Here is a 23,918-nt window from a genome sequence, read left to right as displayed (position 1 = left end):
GCGGATGTCAGTGATCTTTATCTGTGGTTGCAAGGAAGAATGAAAGAGAAATGTCAGCCAGCTGGTCTCTTCTAATTGGCACTTCTTCATGGATATAAAAGACAGAGAGAATTTCTCTTAGCACATACATGTTTTAAAAATGAAAGACGTAATCAAACAGCATTTGGACCTGTCAAAGGTATAAATTCAATTTTCAGAGGACTTCAGTGAAATAAAAGTCTGACCCATGGGCCAATATTTGATTTCAGATCATCTCTGACATCACATATGGCCAGCAGTGATATTTTATTTCACAACTGAGTAAATCTGTAAGTTGAATACTCTGATGTCTACACCAATTTTATGCCATCAGAAATGAATGAATTACTGCCATATGAATGGTCAAATTGCCTCCAATTTGCTCCATTGTGAAAATCCCATTTTAAAATTCAAAATCCCACAAAACTCTTAACCAATGACTCTGATGCTGCACATTTTAGATTGTGTCCAATTTTTCTCTATTAATTTTTTTAATGTGTTTTATTTATTTTTGAGAGAGAGAGACAGAGTACGAGCAGGGGAGGGGCAGAGAGAGAGAGGGAGCAATTTTTCTCTATTTTAAAATGCACAAAGGGCACCTGGGTGGCTCAGTCGGTTAAGTGTTCGACTTCGGCTTAGTTTATGATCTCATGACTGGTGAGCTCGAGCCCCATGACAGGCACTGTGCTGACAGCTCAGAGCCGGCTTCCAATTCTGTATCTCCTTCTCTCTCTCTGTCCCTCTCCCACTCACACTCTCTTTCACTCAAAAATAAATAAACCTTAAAAAAAATTTAAAAATAAATAAAATAAAATGCACAAGTGGAGCACCTGGGTGGCTCAGTCAGTCAGGCGTCGGACCTCAGCTCAGGTCATGATCTTGTGGTTCGTGAGTTTGAGCCCCATATCAGGCTCTGTGCTAACAGCCCAAAGCCAGAAGCCTGCTTCAGATTCTGTTTCTTCTTCTCTCTGCCCACCCCTTCTCCCCGACTCACTCTCTGTTTCTGTCTGTCTCTCGCTCTCTCTCTCTCAAAAATAAACATTAACAAAAAAAACTTTTTAATAAATAAATAAAATGTACAACTTTACATCCTTTTTTTTTTCTGTACACAATTATTTCCTTAGAATGAACTATTAGAAGTAAAACAAATTGGTCAAAGTCTTATAAATTATATAAAATTTAATAATTAAACTATCTGATGGAAAGATTATACCTTCCACAACTTCACTAGAAATCTAAGAAATGGATACCACGTTTGATAGTATTTTTTTTTAACTTTTATATGTCTGGTGAGTGGAAAATGGTCTTTTCATTTTGTTATATATACTTGAATTACTAATGAAGGGTGAAATTTCATAGGTTTATTGAGTTTTTATGAAATTTTTCATGTTTCAAATGTTTTGCCTGTGTTTCTATTGGGTATTCATTTTTTTCCCCTCAACTGCCTGTGACAGTACTTTCCATATTAAGGAATTTCACTATTTCTCCCTTTGTGTGTTACAAATACCTAGTTTGTGCTAGACATTAACTTTATGGCATTTGATAAATTGGACCACATATAAACTTAAAGCTTCAAGACATTAATATTTTCCTTTATGGTTTATGCATCTCGATATATGATAATTTTTTAAAACTTTCTTTCAGAGTACACCCATATGTAGCTTCGAGTTAATTTAGAAAATTAAACTGGATACAGGTAATTATCCACCAGAAGCAGATGTCATAGAACACTGGCTTCTGTTTTCCCCAATTAAGTCTACTGGTTGAATGTCAATGTAACCAAAAGGAGGACAGAAACACATGCCCCTTAGCAAGTGACATCCGCTATTGCTATTCAAATGGACTAGGTTACTTCCACTTGTCCAAATGAACTTGAAGTCAGTAGCTTTAAATATTGTAATTTTAATTTGTCACATTGCTGTGCTTCTGAACATCTATGTCAAAGGGCCTTCACATTCATCATTACGATCAATGTCCAAGTTGACACTGTGAGATAGGAAAGGTAGATGTAAGCTCCCTTTTATAGATAAGGAAACAAAGGCTCAGAAATGATAATGAATGATCTGCCCAAGATCCTCCAGCCAAAAAAGCTTGTAAGATGTGGAATACAGGTCTCGTAGGCCCCTGGTCTAATGTTCTTTCTTCTGTATTAGAGGAGCTCTCCAGGTGAGAGTGGAAAAAGTAGTTACCAGAGCAGAGAACAGAGGAGTAGAGATGTAGGTAGAAGAGCATATTTTCTGGGCAAAACAATAAATCTTTTATTCCATCTTGTGTTCTACCTGTATTATAGCTAACTTTGTTAATGGAGAATTGCTCCCTTTGCCAAATTAGCAAACTAATTAAAATAACTGATTCTGATACAAGCATTTTGCTAACACTTAATCCTTAAGAAAGCAACATCAAAATTCATTACATCTGAATCTCTTATTCCTAAAATGTGTGTGACTGTGGAATGGGGTAAAGTAAATCATTACCACATCTAGTATATTTTTTTTCTGACACCAACCAGGTTTTAGATTCTCCAGCACTAACTGGGTGTCCAACAACACAATTTGGTTCTGACACTAACTACCTGGAGTTAGCATTAGACCCCACAGGTTAAGTGTTCAGTCCCATAGACTGACCCATCTCAGATGCCAGCTGCAAATGAGGTGTTCAGGCTTCCCCCATTTCCGCTTGGCCTACTACAAATTTAGGGGCTCTATCAAAGAAAAAAACAGACCTAGACAGTAGTTAAAGCAAGAAAAACATATTTTAATCAGTAGCTATTGCAATAGGGGAAAAGAGAACTCAGTACTGGCTCAGTTCCAAATACAGGATGGACAAGGGGATTTATAGCAAGGATCAGGGTGGAGTGGAGGGAACATTAGAGGTAAGTGGGATTCTGGCTAACCCTACCTAACAGGGTTCTTTGCTGAAGGAAAGAAAGTGATCAGATATCATGTGGGAGATGGTGAAAGATAGGGAATTTTATCAGAAATCGAGCTGATCAGATATCAAGGATGTGGGGTTTGGTTAAAGAGTCTTAGCAGGATTCTTGCTACAGCTGGACTCTTGAGGACAAGGCCCAACAACAGGGCCTAGTCAAAAAAGGACTCAGAAAAGCCTATCTAGAGTTTAGTCAAGGAAAAGTCTCTGTCAGTTCCCATAATTCATTAGAATGACTCACAGAACTCAGAAAAGTGCTTTATTTACTAGGACCGGTTTACTACAAAGTGTACAACTCAGGAATAGCCTGGGGGAAGGTGTTCAGAGCATCTGTGCCCTCTCAGGGCATACCCCTTCCGCTTCCCAGTCCACCCATGTAGCTTCGCCAAACCAGAAGCCCTCCAAACCTCATGGTTTAGGGGTCTTGGTAGATGTCCCATTATGTAAGCATGAGTGATTAAATCATATCCACCATTTGTGACATATTTAAAACCTAGAGGAAATTATCCTATGTGAAATGACACAGAAAGACAAATGCATGATCTCACTGGTAAGTGGAATCTAAAAAAGTCAAAATCATAAAAGCAGAGTAGAGTGACAGTTGACAGGGACTGGGGGGAATGGGAGGGTGTTGGTCAAAGAGTATAAAAGTTCAGTTAAACAGGAAGAAGTTCTGGAAATCTAATGTATAGCATGGTGACCACAGTTAATAATGCTGCATTATATACTTGGCATTTGTAAGAGAGTTGATCTTAAGTGTTCTCACCACACACACACACAAATCAGAACGGTGTGAGGTGATGAATGTTAATTAGATTGATTGTAGTAATCATTTTACTGTTATATCATTTTACGGTTATATCAAAACCGTACATTGTACACCTTAAACATACACAATTTTTATTGGTCAAATAATACTCAATAAAGCTAACACCCCCTCAATCACTCACTTATTCTTCTACTTTAGTGAGAAACAGAGTTTAAGGCAATATAAAAAAAAGTAGTATGAGAAGACCAGCTTTGTTGACCACAGTTGACCCTACATAGTATTAAAATCAAAACTCTTGTTTTAAATATATTTAGGGATTATCTTTGCTAATCAGGACTTAATTTACTTAGTCTTCTCATATAATCGAATGTCAATTTTCTATCAGAGTTATCAACGAATTACTAGATTGCTAGCTAAAAATGATGTCATAGTTGGACCTCCTGGGTGGCTCAGTCGGTTAAGCGTCTGACTCTTGATTTCGGCTCAGGTCATGATCTCATGGTTCCTGAGTTCAGGCCCCATGTCGGGCTCTGTGCTTGATAGCATGGAGACTGCTCCAGGGTTCTCTCTCTCCCTCCCTCCCTCTCTCTCTCCCAGTCTCAATAAATAAACACTTTTAAAAAGTTAAAAAAAAAAAAGAATTATGTCATAGTTAACAAATACCTATATATTATTACTATAAAGAAAACATAACCATTATATGTACAATGAAACACATGAGTTAACATCCGTTACTTTGTGGAAAAATGTGCATTTCTACACTCAACATATTTAAGGTAAAAAATTACACAAGTGTTCAATTTATCACACCCTCTTAAAAGCTGCTAGAAACATGTTATAAATAACTCATAAATAAGATTTTCTGTGTGTGGAATTGTGATATTTACCCATCTATCCTAAAAATAAGGTATACCTATATCCAACAGCAGAAGAAGCCTGTATATTCATAAATATTTTTGAGTAAACATGTAATTCAACAGTCTAATGATACCTTTTGTTCCACCTTCAAAAACTGAGCCAGTTCTTCCACAGTTAGGTGATCTTTCTTGTCACTGTAGCTCAAGAGCAACAAATAAAGGTCCCGTCTCAATGACATCATTTTGTAAAAAACACAGAATTCTTCAAATGTCAAAGTTCCCTGATTCTCATCTGTATCAGCTTCCTGAAAGAGGCATAGAATAAACAAGGCAGTGTGAGAGTTTGAAATAGGAAATTCAGTACAGAGATGCTGAGAAGTAATATTTACTATAAAAAGGCTAGAACACGTATCACAAATGGTAAACACATTCTTTTAAAGCACACATGGAACCATTTGAAAAATGACTATTTATTAGGCCACGAAAAAAGTTTCATGTTATAACCAATCAACCTTATAAAAACCAATTTCTCTGATCACAGCAAATTTATAAACCAAAAAAGAAAGCTTTAAAAAAAAGTAATTAGAGTAAACGAAGTTTTCAATTTATTAGAAAGCAAGGTAGATTAAAAATAGATAATAATTCAACTCAAAAAGCTAGAAAAAATTAAGCTAAAGAAAATATAAGGAAAAAAATTATAATCAGAAGCAAAAAGCAATGAAATAAAGAACCAAATAGATACATCAGCAAAGGGAGAGCAATTAAACCAAAAGCTGATCTTTTGAAGAAACTAATGAAAAAGAAATCTTGGAGAAAATGAATCATGAACAAAAGAGGAAAAAATATCCAACACATTATGAAAACACCAGTCTCTAACCAGCTTCTGAATGTAATCCAATCAATACAGTTTTTAAATATAACAGAATCCCTCCTAATTTGACAGATGTAGTTTACTGTTCTTACAGCTATCAGAATCATTGAAACCTCCTTGTTTCCTCTCCACAGAAGTCTGAAAAATCCATTTAGACTGATTTCTAGTTGAAATAATTTGTTTCTAGTAATTATTGAGCAAGAATCTTTCACCATGTATCTTCCTTCTGATTGGCTGAATTTGCCAGAAAACACTAAAATTGTTGGGGATATGTTATGAGCAACAAATCTATTTACATGATCTTCATTTTAAATGAACACAGTTGTAACCGAACCAAAACTGACAGGGAATGAATGGCAAGTTGAAATGCATGGGTTTTATGACATATACTCAGATGTAGGGGGTTTAAACATAGCTTTGAAAGTCAACATGTTCATAAAAGATAGATTTTTTAAAAAACTTTGTTAGCTTTGGGACAATTATGAACACACACTTTAGCCAATATTTAAATCATACACAGTTTCGTTATAGGGCAGATTGCTGTTGCCTTCTATCCTTTTAAAGGTAGAAGGAGAATGGTGTATAAAATATCCACATTTTTGCTGTATGAGATGCTTGTTTGTAGAATCACCGCATTTTAAGAAACTGGGTCTACTGTTCAAATTTCTGTCCTAATTTTGTTTCAAAGTATCTAACCCTGGATACAGAGAAGAAACATTTTTCAACTTCCTTGTAAATGCTGTAACAATTAAGAACAGTAAAACTCTCACATTAAACAACAGCATCTAAAGACTTCACAAGGAGCTATCCGTAACTGAATAGATTATTTTAAAAAATTTTAGTTGAATCTAGCTCTACAATAACAAAAGCAAAGAAACCTCTAGAAAGGCTTCAATGTCTGTACCAGCAATTCAGCCAGAAGAAGAATGTTCCTGAGACAATGCTAAGATCTTTGGTCCTCTCACTCCCATGAAGGGCATTTACACAACCCTGCTAGATGGAAGACCTGCAGTGGAAATGTTCTATCTAGAAATGTTCTATCACTTCTGGCTTGATAAGTCTTTAAACCTAAAGGTCACAAAAAGACCCCCCTGATGTTTTCTTAAAGTTTGTCTAAAGGATTTACTTAAAATGCATAAAACATTTGACACAAACATTTCCTGATTTACCCTCTACAATGTTCAGTGCATTAGAAATAAAAAGGTGTTGGGGCACCTGGGTGGCTCAGTCAGTTAAGTGTCCTACTTCGGCTCAGGTCATGATCTCATGGATCATGAGTTTGAGCCCCACGTCAGTCTCTGTGCTGACAGCTCAGCTTGCTTCAGATTCTGTTGTCTCCTTCTCTCTGCCCCTCCCCTACTCATGCTCTGTCTCTGTCTCTCTGTCTCTCTCTCACAAATAAATAAACATTTAAAATAATTTTTAAAAGAAATTAAAAGGTGTCTGAAGGGGGAAAACATATAAGTAAAAATAGATCAATAGCTTATTTCTTTATCTTATTTCCAAAAAGTACTCTCACATCATTATTTTTGCAAGTATAAGCTTTGCCTTTCTCTTTAAGCTTGGGCCTTCTGATTTAATCAGCAGCTACTCTTCAGTACAATGAGCATTTTCTATGAAAAGGAACAGATGGGAGTGTGGGGCTCACAACGAGCAAAAGTGAGATGTCACAGGGAGTACCAGGAACATGGCAAAACTTCCCATTAAGTTGAAGGACAGTTCACTTTCTTTGTGACAACACATTTCCCCTCCCAAGTCCCTCACTCCATCTCCAGGGTTCCTTCTATAGCATATTCCTTCGTCTTCTTTCCTCTCTCTTATGTTGTTCTCCAGTGCAACGGGACCAACTTCCCTTCGCTGCAAACCGTGTCCAGCCAAGAGCTTCCCAAGCACAGGCCCACTGTAAGAGGTCACGGAACGGAGCCAGCCTCCACCATTCCTCACTGCCCCTCATCCCTCATGTCATTTGTGCCCTTCCCACCTCTAAGGACAAATGGTTAGAAAACAAAGGAAACACAAAACATTAACCATCACACAATTTCACACCTTCTGCTTATTTTTATATGTACAAAATATCACCCAGATACAAAATATCACTTGGAATAGAAAATTATCGCAAACCATGGATTGTGGTTATGACTTATCTCCACATAAGGGCACTTCCTAAATTAATATATTAGCTGTTAGTTATAATCTAACATTGTCTTTGCACCCACTTAACAGAGCTCACTTCTGCACCTCAGACAGAGGACTAAGTGCAATCCCAGCTGGGTGCCACAGAGTAAGTCTGGGCCCAAGGATTTTCCTCAAGGACTGACCAACAGGGAAAGGGCATCTCATCTAATACCAACAGGCAGTTGAATGAACTTCTGGAGAGCTCCCGAAATGCTAGGAGTGATGTAGCACTTCTGAGAATCATGGATTCTAAATCTTAAACTCCTCTGAAACAAAACAGAGTCTCTTGAGAACTTAATAAGTGCTGTTTTTTTCATGTTACTAAGTCTTTACTCTGATCCCCACAAGAGCTCTGTGAGGTAGGCACATGAGATGTTATCACCCTCTCGAAGGGACTTCATGGAGTTTGCTCCAATATCTAAGTGCCAGGTAGTCTTATAATTACTCTCTGAAAAGAGCAACAATAAAAAAGCATTTTAGGAAGTGAAACTGTGGACACATGCTAAGTTTAGGAAGTCTTTTTTTCCTTCATGAAACAAAACGCCTCTCTTTTCATCAAAGAAAAATAAAACGCTACAGAGCAGGTGATACCAACTTCCAACATAACAAAATAGCCTTTGAAATATCTAAGTACATCAATAATATGCAACGTGTATTTTACAAAAAGCCAACCCATTTGTGAAAACATACCTGGAACATTTGTCGGACTTTTCTTCGGGGCAGATTGACATTTAGTTTATGCATCAACTGGTGTATCTCTTCAATATTCAATAAGCCATCACCATTCTTATCAGCTTCCTCAAAGGTCTGCTTTACCCACATGAAGGAAGGTCAAGAGAAACACTTTTTTCATAAAAATAAAAACTGCTCTCACAGAATACTCACAAGGACATTTATCATTAACACAGAGCTTGAGAAGAAATTCTCTGGAGAAGGCCCTGCCTGCAATCCATGGACTAGTGATCTGCTACCAGTGACAACAGGCAACAGGGGAATGGGTGCTTGGAGGTGATTCCCTTCACTTTGAAATGAGAGTCAAACCAAGTTCTTTTGGGAGTTTGTTTAACTCACACATTTTTACCCAATCTGTAAAGGAATACGATGTGATGAAACCTCAAATATACCAAATTTAGGCCTTATCTTCCTCCTCTATGACCTTCCAGTTAGCGTATTTTTACCTTCACAATACCCCACACTAGACAATTTTTTCAGTTCCCCTTTCTCTGTCCACTCCTACATTTAGAAACTGTCTAGTTCAATCTGCTCATTGTTCAGATGAGGATATAAAGCTAGAGGAAGAGAAATTGTTAAAAAATGTTGGTTTACTTAGAGAAAGAGAGAGCAAGCAGAGGAGGGGCAGAGAGAGAGGGAGAGAGAGAATCCCAAGCAGGCTCCGCGATGTCAGTGCAGAATCCAACACACTCCGTCCCCCCAGGCCCCCCAGGCCCCCCAGCAGAAATTTGTTAAGGATAAATTAGTAAGAGATCCACATTTTTGGAAACTTAGTCTAGTATTCTTGTCTCCTATACAGCAGATCTGTCTCTATACTATATTCATCTCCATATCACTAGCTTGGAAGGTTCTTACCTAAGAGCCTCAAATTTCTAAATCAAAAGCAAACCTCATATGTTAGAGGTTACGCTCAAATTGCAGGTAGGATATTCAGTGACTGAGGGTATGAAGCTGAGTTTAGATACAGAAGATTTACATCATGTGACCTGAGGTTTTAAAAAAACCCTCAGGGGGAGTGACTCGGGTTGTTTCACATCATGAGGAAGCAGAATAAATGGTAACCAATGGGTGATCTGAATTTTTTTTTAAATGAATAATTCAAGGGGCACCTGGGGGGCTCAGTCAGTTAAGCATCCAACTCTGATTTCACCTCAGGTCATGATCTCAGGGTTCGAGAGACTGAGCCCCATGCCCTGACAGCATGCAGCCTGCTCCAGATTCTATTCCCCCTCCCCAGCTCACGTTCTCTCTCTCTCTCCCTCTCTCAAAATAAATAAATAAATATTTTTAAAAAATGGATGATTCATAGTTATTGGGGGTAAACTGCAGAAAGCAGGAATCATGTGCACACTTAGAAAACCAAACTGGGCTTCAAAATTTGAAGGGGAATAAAGGTGGTGGAAAGAAACCAGAAAATCAAAGTAAGGGAAGGCATAGGTTTAAAACCAACAAATAGGAGAATGAGAGCAGGTGAGAGGGGGGAAATGGATAATATTTGCCTCAAGAAGATGATATCAAACTGATTTTCATATTAAGTCAAAATACTAAAAGTATAACATAGCATATTTACATTTCTTAGGCAATTCAAATTATGATTGTAGGAGATAGGACCTCAGGAAGTAAAAACAACCATAAAGACTTATTTCTTCTAGATTTAAATACCTAAACACTGTAAATACCTTGTTTCACATTTTGTTCCCTTTATAACATTGGAAAATAACCAGCCCAGTTCTTTATAATTCAACTTCTCATAGAAGGACCTCATTATACATGACATCTGGAAGTTAACAGGTGACCCAGGACTAGGGTAAAAATAACTGAAGAATCAAAAGAGTGAAACATTTGGGCCAATTATTAATAAATACCTGAATCTCATTTTTTTTTTTCTGTTTTCTGGACACACAGTCTCCATCCATCTCTATTTCTTATGACTGTGGACACTGCTCTGTGTTCAAAGAAGTCATGAAATGAGTCCAAGAGCAGTCATATTTTCATCCTTTTATTTTATACTTCCTTACCAAAGCCTCTCAAAGATTTCTCCAGAGAAGAGTCAAGGACAAGCAAACCCTAAATATGAGTATCCTGCCAGTACAAACCCTAGGATAGGCCTGTGTCTATAAGGCCTTCAGTGTCAACATATAAACTGGCCTTGACAATTGGTTTAGGGAATATGGGATTGGTAAGACATAGAGGTAGAATCCAACTGAGAAACAGACACTAGTCCTGATTCTGCTGACCTGGCACTGTGACAGTGTTCACTTATGGCACACCTCTTGGGCCTTGCATTTCCTCATCTATAATGTCAGTGAACACAACTAGATGACCTTGAAGTCCCTTCCAACTCTAAGATTCTATGAAAGGAAAAACCATTCTCTCCCAGTAACAGTACACATGGTATACAATTACAGGTAAAAGTATTCTGATATCTTAAAGCTATTCTTCATAATTAAGATATGAGTACTCAAGAAAGCTCTAAATTAATGATTCACATCACCATACAGGATGAGTTTAAGAAGAGAAACAATCATTCTGCAAAGAAAAACTGGGATAGTAAAAACCGAATGAAAGTTATGGCCTAGAATTTTCTATCAGAAAGTTAAAGGAAATTCTAAGTATTAAATGGTAGTATTTACCATAGGGTTGGGCAAACTTTTTCTGGAAAAGGCCTGATAGTAAATATTTTAGGCTTTGCAGCTCTCAACTGCAACTACTCAATTCTGCTATTGTGACACAAAAGAGGCTATAAGCACCACATAAATTAATTGGCATTGTTATGTTCCAATACAATTTTATTTACGGACACTGAAATTTAAATTTCAGATAATTTTCAGCAGAATTTCACAAAATATTCTTCTTCTTTTGATTTTATTTTTCCAATCACTGAAAACCATTTCTTAGCTCAGGACCACATATAAAAAAGGCATTAGGCCACATTTGCCTACAGGCTACAGTTTGCAGGGCCCCTGATTTACTGGGAAGGTGTAAACTTTCAGTTGACAACATCCTTTCGAGACTGCCCAAAGTCTTCCAGAGGTAATAATTTCTCCTGTGGGGTCAAGAGATAAGGTGGGGAAATCATGGAGGAGAATGGACTGGCGGAGAAAAATGCTGAGGCTTTCATGCTGGGGCCACTGAGATTTCAGACTTAATCTCAAGAGGAAAGCAAAAGATTTGCCAGTCCTTACCTCTCTTCAGCAATAAAATAGTAGCTATTATTTATGAGTGCTTAATATGTGCTGGACAGTGTTCTAAACACTTTGTGTACATCAATTCATTTGATCTTCACACAACTACATAAGGCACACACTATGATTAACACCATTACCATGTGACAGACAAAGACTCTAAGGCAAAAGAGTTTAAGTTACTTATCCAAAGTTACCCAGTACATGGCAGAATTGGGGCCAAATCCCAGGCAGTGCAATACTAGTCCTTAAACAAAACACTATATTGCTATTAATAGACATGAGTAATGCATCTACCTCCATGAAACATGGCCATATTCCAGAAATAACCTGAATTACATTTTACACTGGAGGGATTTTTTTCATACAGCCACTTAAGATTCATTATTCTCATTATTCATTCACAGTTGAAATTTTCAGGCCTATTTGTAATGTTGTCCTCAACTAATGTAATTAAATGTATGTCCAACCAAAGATATTATTCTGTTATTAAAATATTACCTACAACCCTATCAAATCCTGACAAATATGTATGAGGATTGTCCTCTGATTCAACATAACTATTCTATTTTTGACATCAGCTTCTTTATTATTAATTTCCTCTGTCCTTTTCTCTCCTCACTGACACAAGCATCAACTGTTTCTATATATCTTATAAAATTATTCCCTGTGCAATTCTGGGGTACATTTGCTTTCCAAATAGCATACTTTCAGAATATGAAATCCCTCAGCTGTCAACCCGGTTAATTCAAACACGAAAACTTTCTATTGCCAGTAAACACGGGCAAACGAAATCAGTTTCAAAAAGCTATTGAGCTAAGCTAGTATAAATTCAAATTAGAATAGAACTTTATGATGTTAAATGTAACCCCCATTGTAACCATAAAGAAAACAGCTATAATGTATAAAAGGACATGAGAAAGGAATTTAAAATTTCACTATAAAAGTATCAACTAAACAAAAAAGACAGTAATGCAGATGCAGGAAACAAAAGACAAAAAAGTTATAACGCATATAGAAAGTGAACAGCAAAATGAGAGAAGAAAATCCCTCCTTATCAGTAAGGAGTTTAAATGTAAATGGATTAAATTCTCCAATCAAAACACAGAGATTGGTAGAATGGATTAAAACACATGATCCAACTATATGCTGTCTACAAGAGATTCACTTAAGATCCAAAAACATGCACAGGTTGAGAGTGAAATGATGGAAAAAGATACTACATGCAAATAGTAATGGAAACGGACCAGAGGTGGATTTACTAATATTAGACAAAATAAGCTTTAAATCAAAAAATGTTTCTAAAAGATAAAAACAGACATTATATGTTGATAAAAGTTTCAAATATAACAATTATAACAATTACACATCTAATGACAAATCAAAATATATGAAGCAAAAACTGACAGAATTGAAGGGGAAATAGACAGCTCTACAGTAATCATTGGAGAATTCAATATCCCACTCACAATAAAGTATAGAAAAACCACATGGAAGGTAAGGAAATAGAGAATATAAACAACACAATAAACCAACTAGGTCTAACAGACATGTACAGCAACAATAACAGCAGCATACACATTCTTCTCAAGCACACAGAGAACATTTTTCAGAATAGATAATATTGTATGCCTAAATTAAGTCTCCAATTTTAAACACACATATCATTCAAAGTATCTTCTTTGGCCACAATGGGATGAGATCAATAACAAAAAGAAACTAAGAAAATTTACAAAATTATGGAAGTTAAACAATATACTTTTAAATAACCAATGGATCAAAGAAGAAATCATAAAGGAAATTAGAAAATACTTAAAGATGAATGAAAATGGAAACAACATATAAACTTAGGCAGTGCTAAGGGAGACATTTACAGCTATAAATGCTTACATTCAAAAATAAGAAATACACTTGAAGCTACTGTAACGGCATGTCAACTATACTTCAATTAAAAATAAATGTTTTTAAAGATGAAAAATAAAATTTAAGAAAGGTCTCAAATTAACATTTAACTTTACCACTTAAGGAACTAGAAAAAAAAGGACAAACTAAATCCAAAACTAGCAATAAATAAGTAAATAAAATTTAAAAATCCAAAGCTGGCAGAAAAGGCAGAAAATAAGAAAGATTGGAGGAAAGAGCAATGAAATGGAGAAAGAAAACAACAGAGAAAAAAAATCATTGAAATAAAATGTAGGTTTCTTTGAAAAAAAAGAGAAAGAATTCAAATTAATACTAAAATCAGAAACAAAAGTGAGAACATTATTACCAATTCTACAGAAATAAAAGGATTTAAAGAGAGTACTATGGTATCTTTCTCTGTATGACTTATTTCACTTAGCGTAACACTCTCCAGTGCCATCCACGTTGCTACAAAAGGCCATATTTCATTCTTTCTCATTGCCAAGTAGTATCGCATTGTGTATATAAACCACAATTTCTTTATCCGTTCTTATGTGGATCCTGAGAAACTTAACAGAAGACCATGGGGTAGGAGAAAGGAAAAAAAAAAAAGTTGGAGAGGGAGGGAGCCAAATCATAAGAGACTCTTAAAAACTGAGAATAAACTGAGGGTTGATGGGGGGTGGGAAGGAGGTAAGAGGGGGTGATGGGCATTGAGGAGGGCACCTGTTGGGATGAGCACTGGGTGTTGTATGGTAACCAATTTGACAATAAATTTCATATTAAAAAATAAACAAACAAACATTTAAAAAGAGAGAGAATACTATGAACAATTGCATGCTTACAAAGTGGATAACCTAAATGAAATGGACAAATCCTAGAAACACAAAACCTACAAAGACTAAACCACAAAGAAAACAAAACATGAACAGATCTATCACTAGTAAGGAGCTTGAATCAGTAACCAAAAATTTTTCAACAAAGAAAACTTGATACTTGACCTTGATAGCTTCACTGGTAAATTCTACCAAACATTAAAAGAACTAACACCAATCCTCAAATTTTCCCAAAAAATTAAAGAGGAGGGAACATTTCCTAACTCATTCTATGAGGCCAGCATTATCCTCATAAACCCAGGCAAAGATACTACAAGAAAAACAAAAATACAGACCAATAAACAATCATGCAAAAATCCTCAACAAGATACTAGCAAATAAAATTCAGCAGTATACTAAAAGAATTATACACCATGACCAAGAGGGATTTATTCCTGCAATATAAGGATGGTTCAACATATGAGAATGGATTAATGTAATATACCATATCAACATACTGAAGGAAAAACCACATGATCATCTCAATCAATGCAGAAAAAAGATTTGACAAAACTCAATACCCTTTAATGATAAAAACATTCAACACAATAGGAACAAAAGAAAACTACCTCAACATATTAAAAGCCACATATGAAAAAAAACACAGTAAATATCATATTCAATAATGAAAGACTGAAAGCTCTTGCTCTAAAATCAGGAACAAGGCAAGGGTGCCAGCTTTCACCATTTTTATTCAACACAGTACTAAGTTTTAGCCAGAGCAATTAGGCAATGGGAAGGAAGGAGGGAGGGAGGAAGGAAGGGCATCCAAATTAGAAAGAAGTAAAATTATGTTTGTAGATGATATGATCTTATATATAGAAAACCTTATAGACTCCACAACAAAAGCTGTTAGGATAAATGAATTCAGCAAAATAGCAGGATACAAAGTCAACACACAAAAATTGGTTGCATTTCTATATATGAACAATAACAATCTGAGAAGGAACTACAAAAACAATTCCATTTATAATCACATCAAAATAATAAAATAGGAATAAAGGAGGTAAAAATGTACACAATGAAATCTACAAAACATTGCTGAAAATTTTTAAGAAGACATAACTAAATGAAAACACATCCGATGTTCATGGATTGGAAGATAATTTAGTTAAAATGTCAATACTACTAAAGGAATCTACAGATTCAATGAAATTTCTATCCAAATCCCAATGACATTTTTCTGCAGAAATAGAAAAACCAATCCTAAAATTCATATGGAATACCAAGGGACCCTGAGAAGCCAAACCATCATGAAAAAGAACAAACTTGAAAGACTCACACTTCCTGATTTCAAAACTTATCTCAAAGTTACAACAATCAAAACAGTGTTGTATTAGTATGAAGACAAACACATAAACCAATAGAATAAAACAGCTCAGAAATAAACCCTCACATCTATGGTCAAATGATTTCTGACAAGGTTGCCAAGACCATTTTATAGAAAAAGGACAGTCTTTTCAACAAATGGGCCTGGAAAACTTGGATATCAACATGCAAAAGAATGAAGTTGGACCACTACCTAACACTATCCACAAAAATTAACTCAAAATGGATTAAGGACATAAATGCAAGACCTAAAACAATAAAACTCTTAACAGAAAAGAGAACAAAATCTTCATAGCATGGGATTTGACAATCATTTCTTGAGTATGACACCAAAGCACAGGTGACAAAAGAAAAAACAGACAGGGGCACCTGGGGTGGCACAGTCGGTTAAGTGTCTGACTTCAGCTCAGGACATGATCTTATGGCGTAGGTTCAAGCCCCTCTTTGGACTCTGAGCTGACAGCTCAGAGCCTGGAGCCTGCTTCAGATTCTGTGTCTCCCTCTCTCTCTTCCCCTCCCCCACTTGTGCTCTGTCTTTCTCTCCCAAAAATAAACATCAGAAAAAACAAATTGGACTTCATGAAAAATTTAAAAATTCTGTGCACCAAGGACATTATCAATAAAGTACAAACACCAACAGAATCGAAGAAAATATTTTCAAATCATGTAACTAATAAGTGATTAATATCCAGAACATACAGAACTCTTAAAACTCAACAACAGAAAAACAAACAACCTGATCCAAAAATGGAGTGGGGGAGATAAGAGTGCGCATCAAATTGTTAACATCAGTAACCTTGGAGAAGAAGGTGCAAAACTGATAGGGGTGAAGATTACTGACGGAAAACGTCTTTTCTTTATGCAACTCTGTATTCTCTGGCTTACCTCAATGAGCATGCATTTCTAAGGTAACTAGAAAGATCTAACAAAGGGGGAAATTTTGCTACCACTTAAAAAGAAACAATATGCCCATTTCTCCTACTGCTCTACTTCAAGGCTTATGAAAGTCATTTATATAAGTGGCTAAAAGCTCTGGAATATTGTGAACTTGTTCTAGTTGACTGAGTGAGAATAATAACTTCTAGAATTGATTGTCCTCCCCTACAGCAATTTTCCTTCTTTCTTCCTTGTTGAAGAACCTCTATTTTGTTCAGGTGTGCAAGAACCATGAGCTTTAATGAAGGCAGAAGGGGTATTTTGATGGATGTTAGTACAGCTGTCTCCAAAGTACAATTCAAAGGGTCCTCATAACCCAGAGGAGCCCCCTTTTCCCACTATTTATGTGTGTGAGGCTAAATTTTCTTCATGCATTTCCACCAAAACAATACAACATGCAGATTGAAGGCAGAAACAGATAGGAGAATGCATGTGTTCTATCCAGATACACATTAAAGAGACTTGCAAAGTGAAAAGCAACACTACTGTTTCTCACAAATTTGTTTTGCTTTGAAAAATAGTTTTCGGCGGCACTTGGGTGGCTCAGTGGATTAAGCATCCAACTTCGGCTCAGGTCATGTTCTCACTGTTCGTGAGTTCCAGCCCTGCGTCGGGCTCTGTGCTGACAGCTTGGAGCCTGGAGCCCGCTTTGGATTCTGTGTCTTCCTCTCTCTAAAAAATAAACATTAAGATGAAACCCACATAAACAAAAACTCTATATAGAGTCTTTAGTTTTTAAGCATTCAAAAGAGTCTTGAGCTCAAAGCCCAATTACGCTAATTGATTTATTTTATCGAAGACTGGTTCAGGAATGGACCTGCAGTAACAATTCTGGCCAATGATGATATTTAGTCTTGGGTTGGGGTGGGCATCCTGGAAAGATTTACATTGCTCTTAAAAAGAAGCTTTGTGAGAAGAAACTATGCTTCCTCTGGGCAGGGCTGTGTTTGGAGCTGCTGCCCAAAGCTGCTGTACCTCTGTCTGACCAAGGGGCAACCCGCCCAAGGACCACGCCAACATGCTGAGAACGGTAGAACCCAGGTCTTGGGTGACATCACTGAGCCACTGATTAACCAGTTCTTGAACTGCCCTATCTCACATCTCCTGTTCATGAGAAATGAATATTGTTTTAGTTCGAGGCACTGTTAATATGATTCTGTGGTTTAGACCAGAAAGCAATTTTATTCAGCATTTTGTTTGTTTTTTACCAAATGTTAAGGAGTTAAGAACCAAATGAATAAAGCACAGAAAGTTCCTTTCTATGTTTGCATTTTGTTCATTTATGAATCCCAGGTGCCTTTATCTGCATGCTGTGAATATTGATGAAAATATCATGGCTCATCAGCTCAGACCTTCCCACTGTCAAAAATCCTTTCATGGGCTGAATATTTCCACTCTGCTCAAACAATACCCTGGGTGTGGAATTATAACTAGAGCAGCACAAATTTATCACTACTCTGGGGGACAAATTTAGGACACACATTCCAATAACAGCAAGGAAGTAGGACTACTCCCTTCATAGATGGGGGCACACGTGTTTTAAGACCCTTCAAAATGTGCAGAAGGAAACCAAAACAGTCAACAACTCTATCGCCCTCACTTTACACATAAGGAAATTGAGGCCAAAAAGGCCATGTCACATGACCAGCTCCATAGCAGCAGAAGAGGTGCCTTCAGACCAAGCATGTTAACTATTTATCTTGTCAGCACTACAGGACCTCAAGAAATGAGTTTAATTAAGGCGACTCAGATGAGTCTCCCAGTTTCTTGAAGAATTTAGAGAAGGTAAATGGTATTGTGTAAAAAATGACTTCCCCTTCAGTATCAATCAGTTTCCACACTGTAAATTAAAGAGAGAGAGAGAAAGCAGGAAGGAGCTTAATACCGTGTGTGTAATTGGAACTCAAAAGTACTTGTTCAACTAAACTGACTTGATTACAAAGCAGGATTTGTAATCAAATAAACACTTTCCCAGCTATCTAATCTCTCTTAGGAAACATTAGGCTGCAGTTGGAGACCTCTCAGATTGTGGAGCTAAATTCAATCTCCTCAGAAGAAGCCTGCTCCTGAGTTCATGCAAGCTTAAGTTTCTGTATGTTCTACGCATTCATTTACTTGGGATGAGAGTGAGGAGAGAGCAGAAGGGTGCTAGGGGTAAAGAATGAGAAAGAAAGAAAAGTAGCTTTAAGCCCCAAAATTATAGGAAAAAATAAAATAAAGTCTAATACACACACACACACACACACACACACACACACACACACAGCTCAAAATTAACATTCTAGGGAGGATATTGGTCGTGGGTCCTCTGCCGCTTGGCAAGTGAATCTTCATCACTGATGCCGGCCATCAGGTACTTGAGGCCTGTGATCCAGGTGCGGGCCTCCTCAGGGTTGGAGGTGATGAGATCCAGAGACTCCATGTGGTTGCCATGGTAGATGGTAAAGCAGCAGCTGGGATCGAAGTGCCCCTCAGCTTGTCTGTGGAATATTTCAGACTGCCGACCTTCGGTGACTTTGTAAATGGAGTCAATAAGTACTGTGAGGAAAGTGAAATGCAGTTATGTGGCACGTGGAGATATGTACATGTATTAAGAAAAAAATAGCAAAATCATCTTAAATTTTAAAAATAAGCATGAACATGGGGCGCCTGGGTGGCTCAGTCGGTTGAGCGTCCAACTTCAGCTCAGGTCATTATCTCACGATTTGTGAGTTTGAGCCCCACATCAGGCTTTGTGCTGACAGCTCAGAGCCTGGAGCCTGCTTCAGATTCTGTGCCTCCCCCTCTCTCTGCCCCTCCCCCGCTTGTGCTCTGTCCCTCTCTCCCTCTCAAAAATAAATAAGCGTTAAAAAACATAAGCATGAACAAACTCACTGTCTGTGAATCATGGTATTAAGTTCAAAAGTGAACTACAAGCCCTGTCATTTCCTGCCATTAGCCCTCTCCACATACCACTCTACCTTCCTGCGCAGCCTGGATAATGCCCTCTCAAGCTTTTAGTCAGGATATGTTGAAATTTATGATAGGAAGACTGATGTATGCATCAGGGCAAAAAGACTGGTAGAAAAAGGAGATTATGAATACATCAAATTTATAGTTTACATATTTGCACAGGGAAAACATATGAAGACCTCGAACCAACCTTGGAGTTTTACAACACATATAAGATGACAGTTAAAAACTGGAAGGGAAAAAACCGAATAGCAGAGCTAAATGTGATGAGCATTTATAGAAAGAATGCTAGGATGATGAAGGTAGAGCAGGGCTTGGAGAGGTAGAGAGAAACAAGGTGGCATCCCAGGAGAAAAAGTGTAAGATATAGAAACATGAGATCCATTCCAGGAATGTTAAATAGGCCATTTATACCAGACTATAAAGCTCAAGAGAGAAAGGAAACCGGGGATAAAGCTAGAAAGGCTAGATCAGAGAGAGCCTGATATACAAGAAACCAGAGATTGGCATCATACAGGTAAGAGAGCAACACTGTAGGTTTGTATCAGAGAAGCACTAGCAGGGACAATTACTTTAGACTAAAACGGTACTTTCTTAGTTTGCTTGTTTTTAAGCATGAATCAGAAGTGTTGTAATCTTATTGATTTGCTCCTATACCCCATCTTCCCTTCCATTGTGCCTTAATGGCAGAGTCACAATTTTCTTCTGGTATCAACTCATTCCCCAAATGATTCACAGGGAAATGAGCCCACACCCACTCCAGGGCTCCAGTTCTGGTGAGTCTAAGCCATTGAGGTGGCCCCATTCCTATTTCTTATGATTACTTTAGGCGTAGGAATGTAATTCAGTTCTAACCAAGGAGACATGGGGTAGTCTGCTTTGAGGCAAAATTCTGGAATGAAATCCTCTCTCCTGAAAAGGAAGCACCATGTTGCTGCTGCCTTGACTACAGGGCCAACACACTAGGAACAGAGCCAAGAGCACTTGGGAAAACAGAGCTAGAGACTCATGTCCCACGCCTGGGCCTGCTGATCTCTAAAGTTCTTGTTATGTGAGACGATATATTTATCATGTAAGTCTAATTTAGTCAAAGTCTTGTGCTACTTGAAGATGAAAGTATCTTAACAGACAAAAGCAGAAACTAGCAAAATGGAGATTCGCTAGAAAGTTTCTCAAGAGGCCCAAAAGGTAAAGAGACCACAGACCAAAGAGATTCCTATGAAAACAGGAAGGAATGAGATGAGACAGCCATTACACAGGACCCAACAAGGACTTGGTGCTGAATGTACAAGGTGTGGGAGAGAGGGTTTAAGTAGGAGTCAGACCAAAGCTCTTTTGCTTAAAATCATTAAAACAATTTTGTTAATTCACTAATCAGTTACCGTGCTCAGAATAATGCAATATACTTTAAAGCCCACTGGATTTATGATATCCTTCACCTTTTATAAAAATAAAAATAAAAATAAAAATAAAAATAAAAATAAAAGGCCTCGGGCTATAAAACATCACTAAAAAATATATCATGTCTCCAACACAGGGGAAATATTAACATTTACAGCATTCATGGGCAAGAAAACTTTTATGGAGTGAAACTTCCAAAGAAATAAAAAGGCAAAAATGGTCACTACTTATTCAGTTTCTCTGTATCCTTTAGCAACTGACCCCAAATCTTGTAAAAATATCAAAGTTTCACAGATCTGAGGCTGCCAAAGAGCCCAGCCAATATAACCCATGTATTACTATTTCAAGCCATGAAAAGAATTCAAAGGTTGGTCTTACTTTTTGCCTTCTCACTCTTCCTTGAGGGTCTCCATCGGAGGCGGGTCCGATGTTCATCCAGGTAAAAGAGCCGGACGAGCCCTTTGGTTCCACGTTTCAGTTTGATCATCTGTGTCCCGGACTGCATCACACTCATGCATCTTTCAACTACAAAAGAGATTACAGCACTTTCAGCTCTTACACAATGCACATGCAGATGGGTGTTCAGAAACTTCACTGTCAAATAAAACCTCTGATTTACTCCTAAAGATTTCAAGGACCAAAAGACAAAGTTGGTAAAGGAAATCTAGAAAGAGCTATTGAGGAATTGATTCGCCAGTCTTAAGCCAGTGAAAAGCCTTCCTGGTTGAAATAAAATTCTACTTCCAGATAAACAATGCATTAATGCTGCACAGAGCCATCTTTTGTTCTAACCAGCAACATATTTTTTGCTATGAGACTGATCATTTGATACCTGGATTTAAGTTCATAAAGCAATTCTCGGACTTCATATTAAGTCTTGTGAGTTTTTATATAGCCAGTTGTAAAAACATCTTGTAATAATGCTTTCACATACAATCAACAGAAACAAGATCAACAAAATGTTAACAATTTTTGAAGTTGGATAATGGTTACTTATGGGTTCATATTATTAGATTTTTGTGTATATTTGAAAATAGATACATATCATTTTTTAAATGTGATTAGAAAACAAATCATGTTTTCACAAATGAACATAAAACAACTGTTGATTAATGAAATAAACCGCTAAGATTTTCCACCTAGAAGAACAGCTTAGTGATTGAATTCAGGTAATATCCAAATCACTCACTGTCCAAGTTAAAACTATCATTTAGGGGCACCAGGGTGGTTAAGTCAGTTAAGCGTCCAACTCATGATGTCACGGTTCGTGAATTCATGTCTGTACTCACAGTGCAGAGCCTGCTTGGGATTCTCTCCTTCCCCTTCCTACTGTCCCTCCTGCCCATCAAAGTAAATAAATAAACTTTAAAAAATAAATAAAATAAAATCTTTTTTAAAAACTATCATTTAAATTCTCTCTGCTTTGAGATGAACCTTGTTAGAAGTGGGCATCTGTTGGTGTTGCCTGTTTCCCCTTCTTTGGTAACTGGAAATACTCCTTTCCCATTTCATGTGCTTTTGGTGGCCCCCAACTAAGAAATGGGCACCTAACTTAAGCTAAGAAGAAATTTGACTCCCTTCCAAAGAACACAAATCCTGATGTGACCATTGAAAGAAAACAGAATGGAGCCATTTCAATGGTCAAGACTTAAGAGATGCTCTTGCTTGGCCATCCTAAGATGCCATAGTTGTTACAGTTATCCTTGAGGCGGACATTTTCCCTTTGATTCTGTAAGTTATCCAATACTCTTCCAAATACTTTCTCATTATATTAGCCAGAGATAGCTTTTATTTCACCTGCTAATACACAGGCACATATATAACCACTAGAGCACTAGAAACATCTAGTTCTGAGTACCTATCTTATCAAGCAGTATGCTGTCAGAAACAGATAAATCAAACACAGAAAACAGATTCCAGCAACATCAGACTTCAGCTTTTTTGACTAAGTATCTTGCCTTTACCAAGAAAGATAATGTGATCTTAAAGCTTAACACTGTACGTGCAGGGTACTCGCTAAAAGTAACTTCAACGTAACCAACTTCCACTCTTCTTCACATGAAGAGCCTTTTCTTTTGCAAAGAAATTAAGGAGGAACTGCATAGTATCAAGCATCACTTTAAGATTTGATATTGCAAGGAAAGTGAAGTATAGGTTGCTCTTTCTCATTTTACTTGACATCAAATAATAAAAATACAGCTTCAGAAAACAAACACAAACTTAAAGTGTTTAACTTGAAGCGCAAAACAAAATTTGAGATTTGGTTTTGCATGCATTAGAAAAGTCACCCACTACTGAGCACCATTCATTTAGGTAACAGAAGCCAAGATTTGAATTCTTGGCAGCCACACTGACCATCTCACACCAGTAATAAGAGGAAGAATAGAGAGTATCAGTGTATCAAGATAATATCATCAAGTCAAACCAACAAAGCCAAAACTCCTAGAAAAACCCAAGTACTTGACTGACCACTGATTATAATAGGTCACATCAGGGTGCCTGGCTGTCAGTAGCACATGTGAGTCTTCATCTTGGGGTTGTTAAATTCGAGCCCCATGTTGGGTATAGAGATTACTTTAAAATATTTTTTTAAAGGAATAATTTTGATTCCAAAACCAGACATAGACCCCACTAAAAAGGAGAACTACAGACCAATTTCCCTGATGAACATGGATACAAAAACTCTCAACAAGATACTAGCCAACCAGATCCAACAATACACTAAGAGAATTATTCACCATGATCAAGAGAGATTTATACCTGGGCTGCAGGGCTGGTTCAATATCTGCAAATCAATCAATGAGATACATCACATTAATAAAATAAAGGACAAGAACCACATGATCCTCTCAATAAATGCAGAGAAAGCATTTGACAAAATACAGCATCCTTTCTTGATAAAAACCCTCAAGAAAGTAGGAATAGCAGGATCATACCTCAGGGTGCCTGGGTGGCTCAGTCAGTTAGATGACCAACTTCGGCTCAGGT

General features: G+C 37.2%; 1 protein-coding gene across 8 annotated transcripts in view; it reads right to left on the bottom strand.

Moving 5' to 3' along the window:
- The window catches only part of PLCH1 (phospholipase C eta 1), a 218,498-nt gene that overhangs the window by 68,972 nt on the left and 125,608 nt on the right, over window positions 1-23,918 (bottom strand). For all 8 annotated transcript variants that reach the window (XM_078432224.1, XM_078432223.1, XM_078432225.1 and 5 more), the window contains 4 exons: window positions 21,309-21,455; window positions 18,872-19,115; window positions 8,309-8,438; window positions 4,707-4,877 (listed from right to left, as the gene is read on the bottom strand). In XM_078432224.1, coding sequence (XP_078288350.1) covers window positions 4,707-4,877; window positions 8,309-8,438; window positions 18,872-19,115; window positions 21,309-21,455 — 692 coding nt within the window. The remainder of the gene's footprint in view (window positions 1-4,706; window positions 4,878-8,308; window positions 8,439-18,871; window positions 19,116-21,308; window positions 21,456-23,918) is intronic.

This window comes from Panthera onca, chromosome C2 (assembly GCF_046562875.1).
Source record: "Panthera onca isolate mPanOnc1 chromosome C2, mPanOnc1 haplotype 2, whole genome shotgun sequence".
NCBI lineage: Eukaryota > Metazoa > Chordata > Mammalia > Carnivora > Felidae > Panthera > Panthera onca.
Note: the sequence above shows the minus strand (reverse complement) of the source record. Positions and strands in the feature narration are given on the sequence as shown.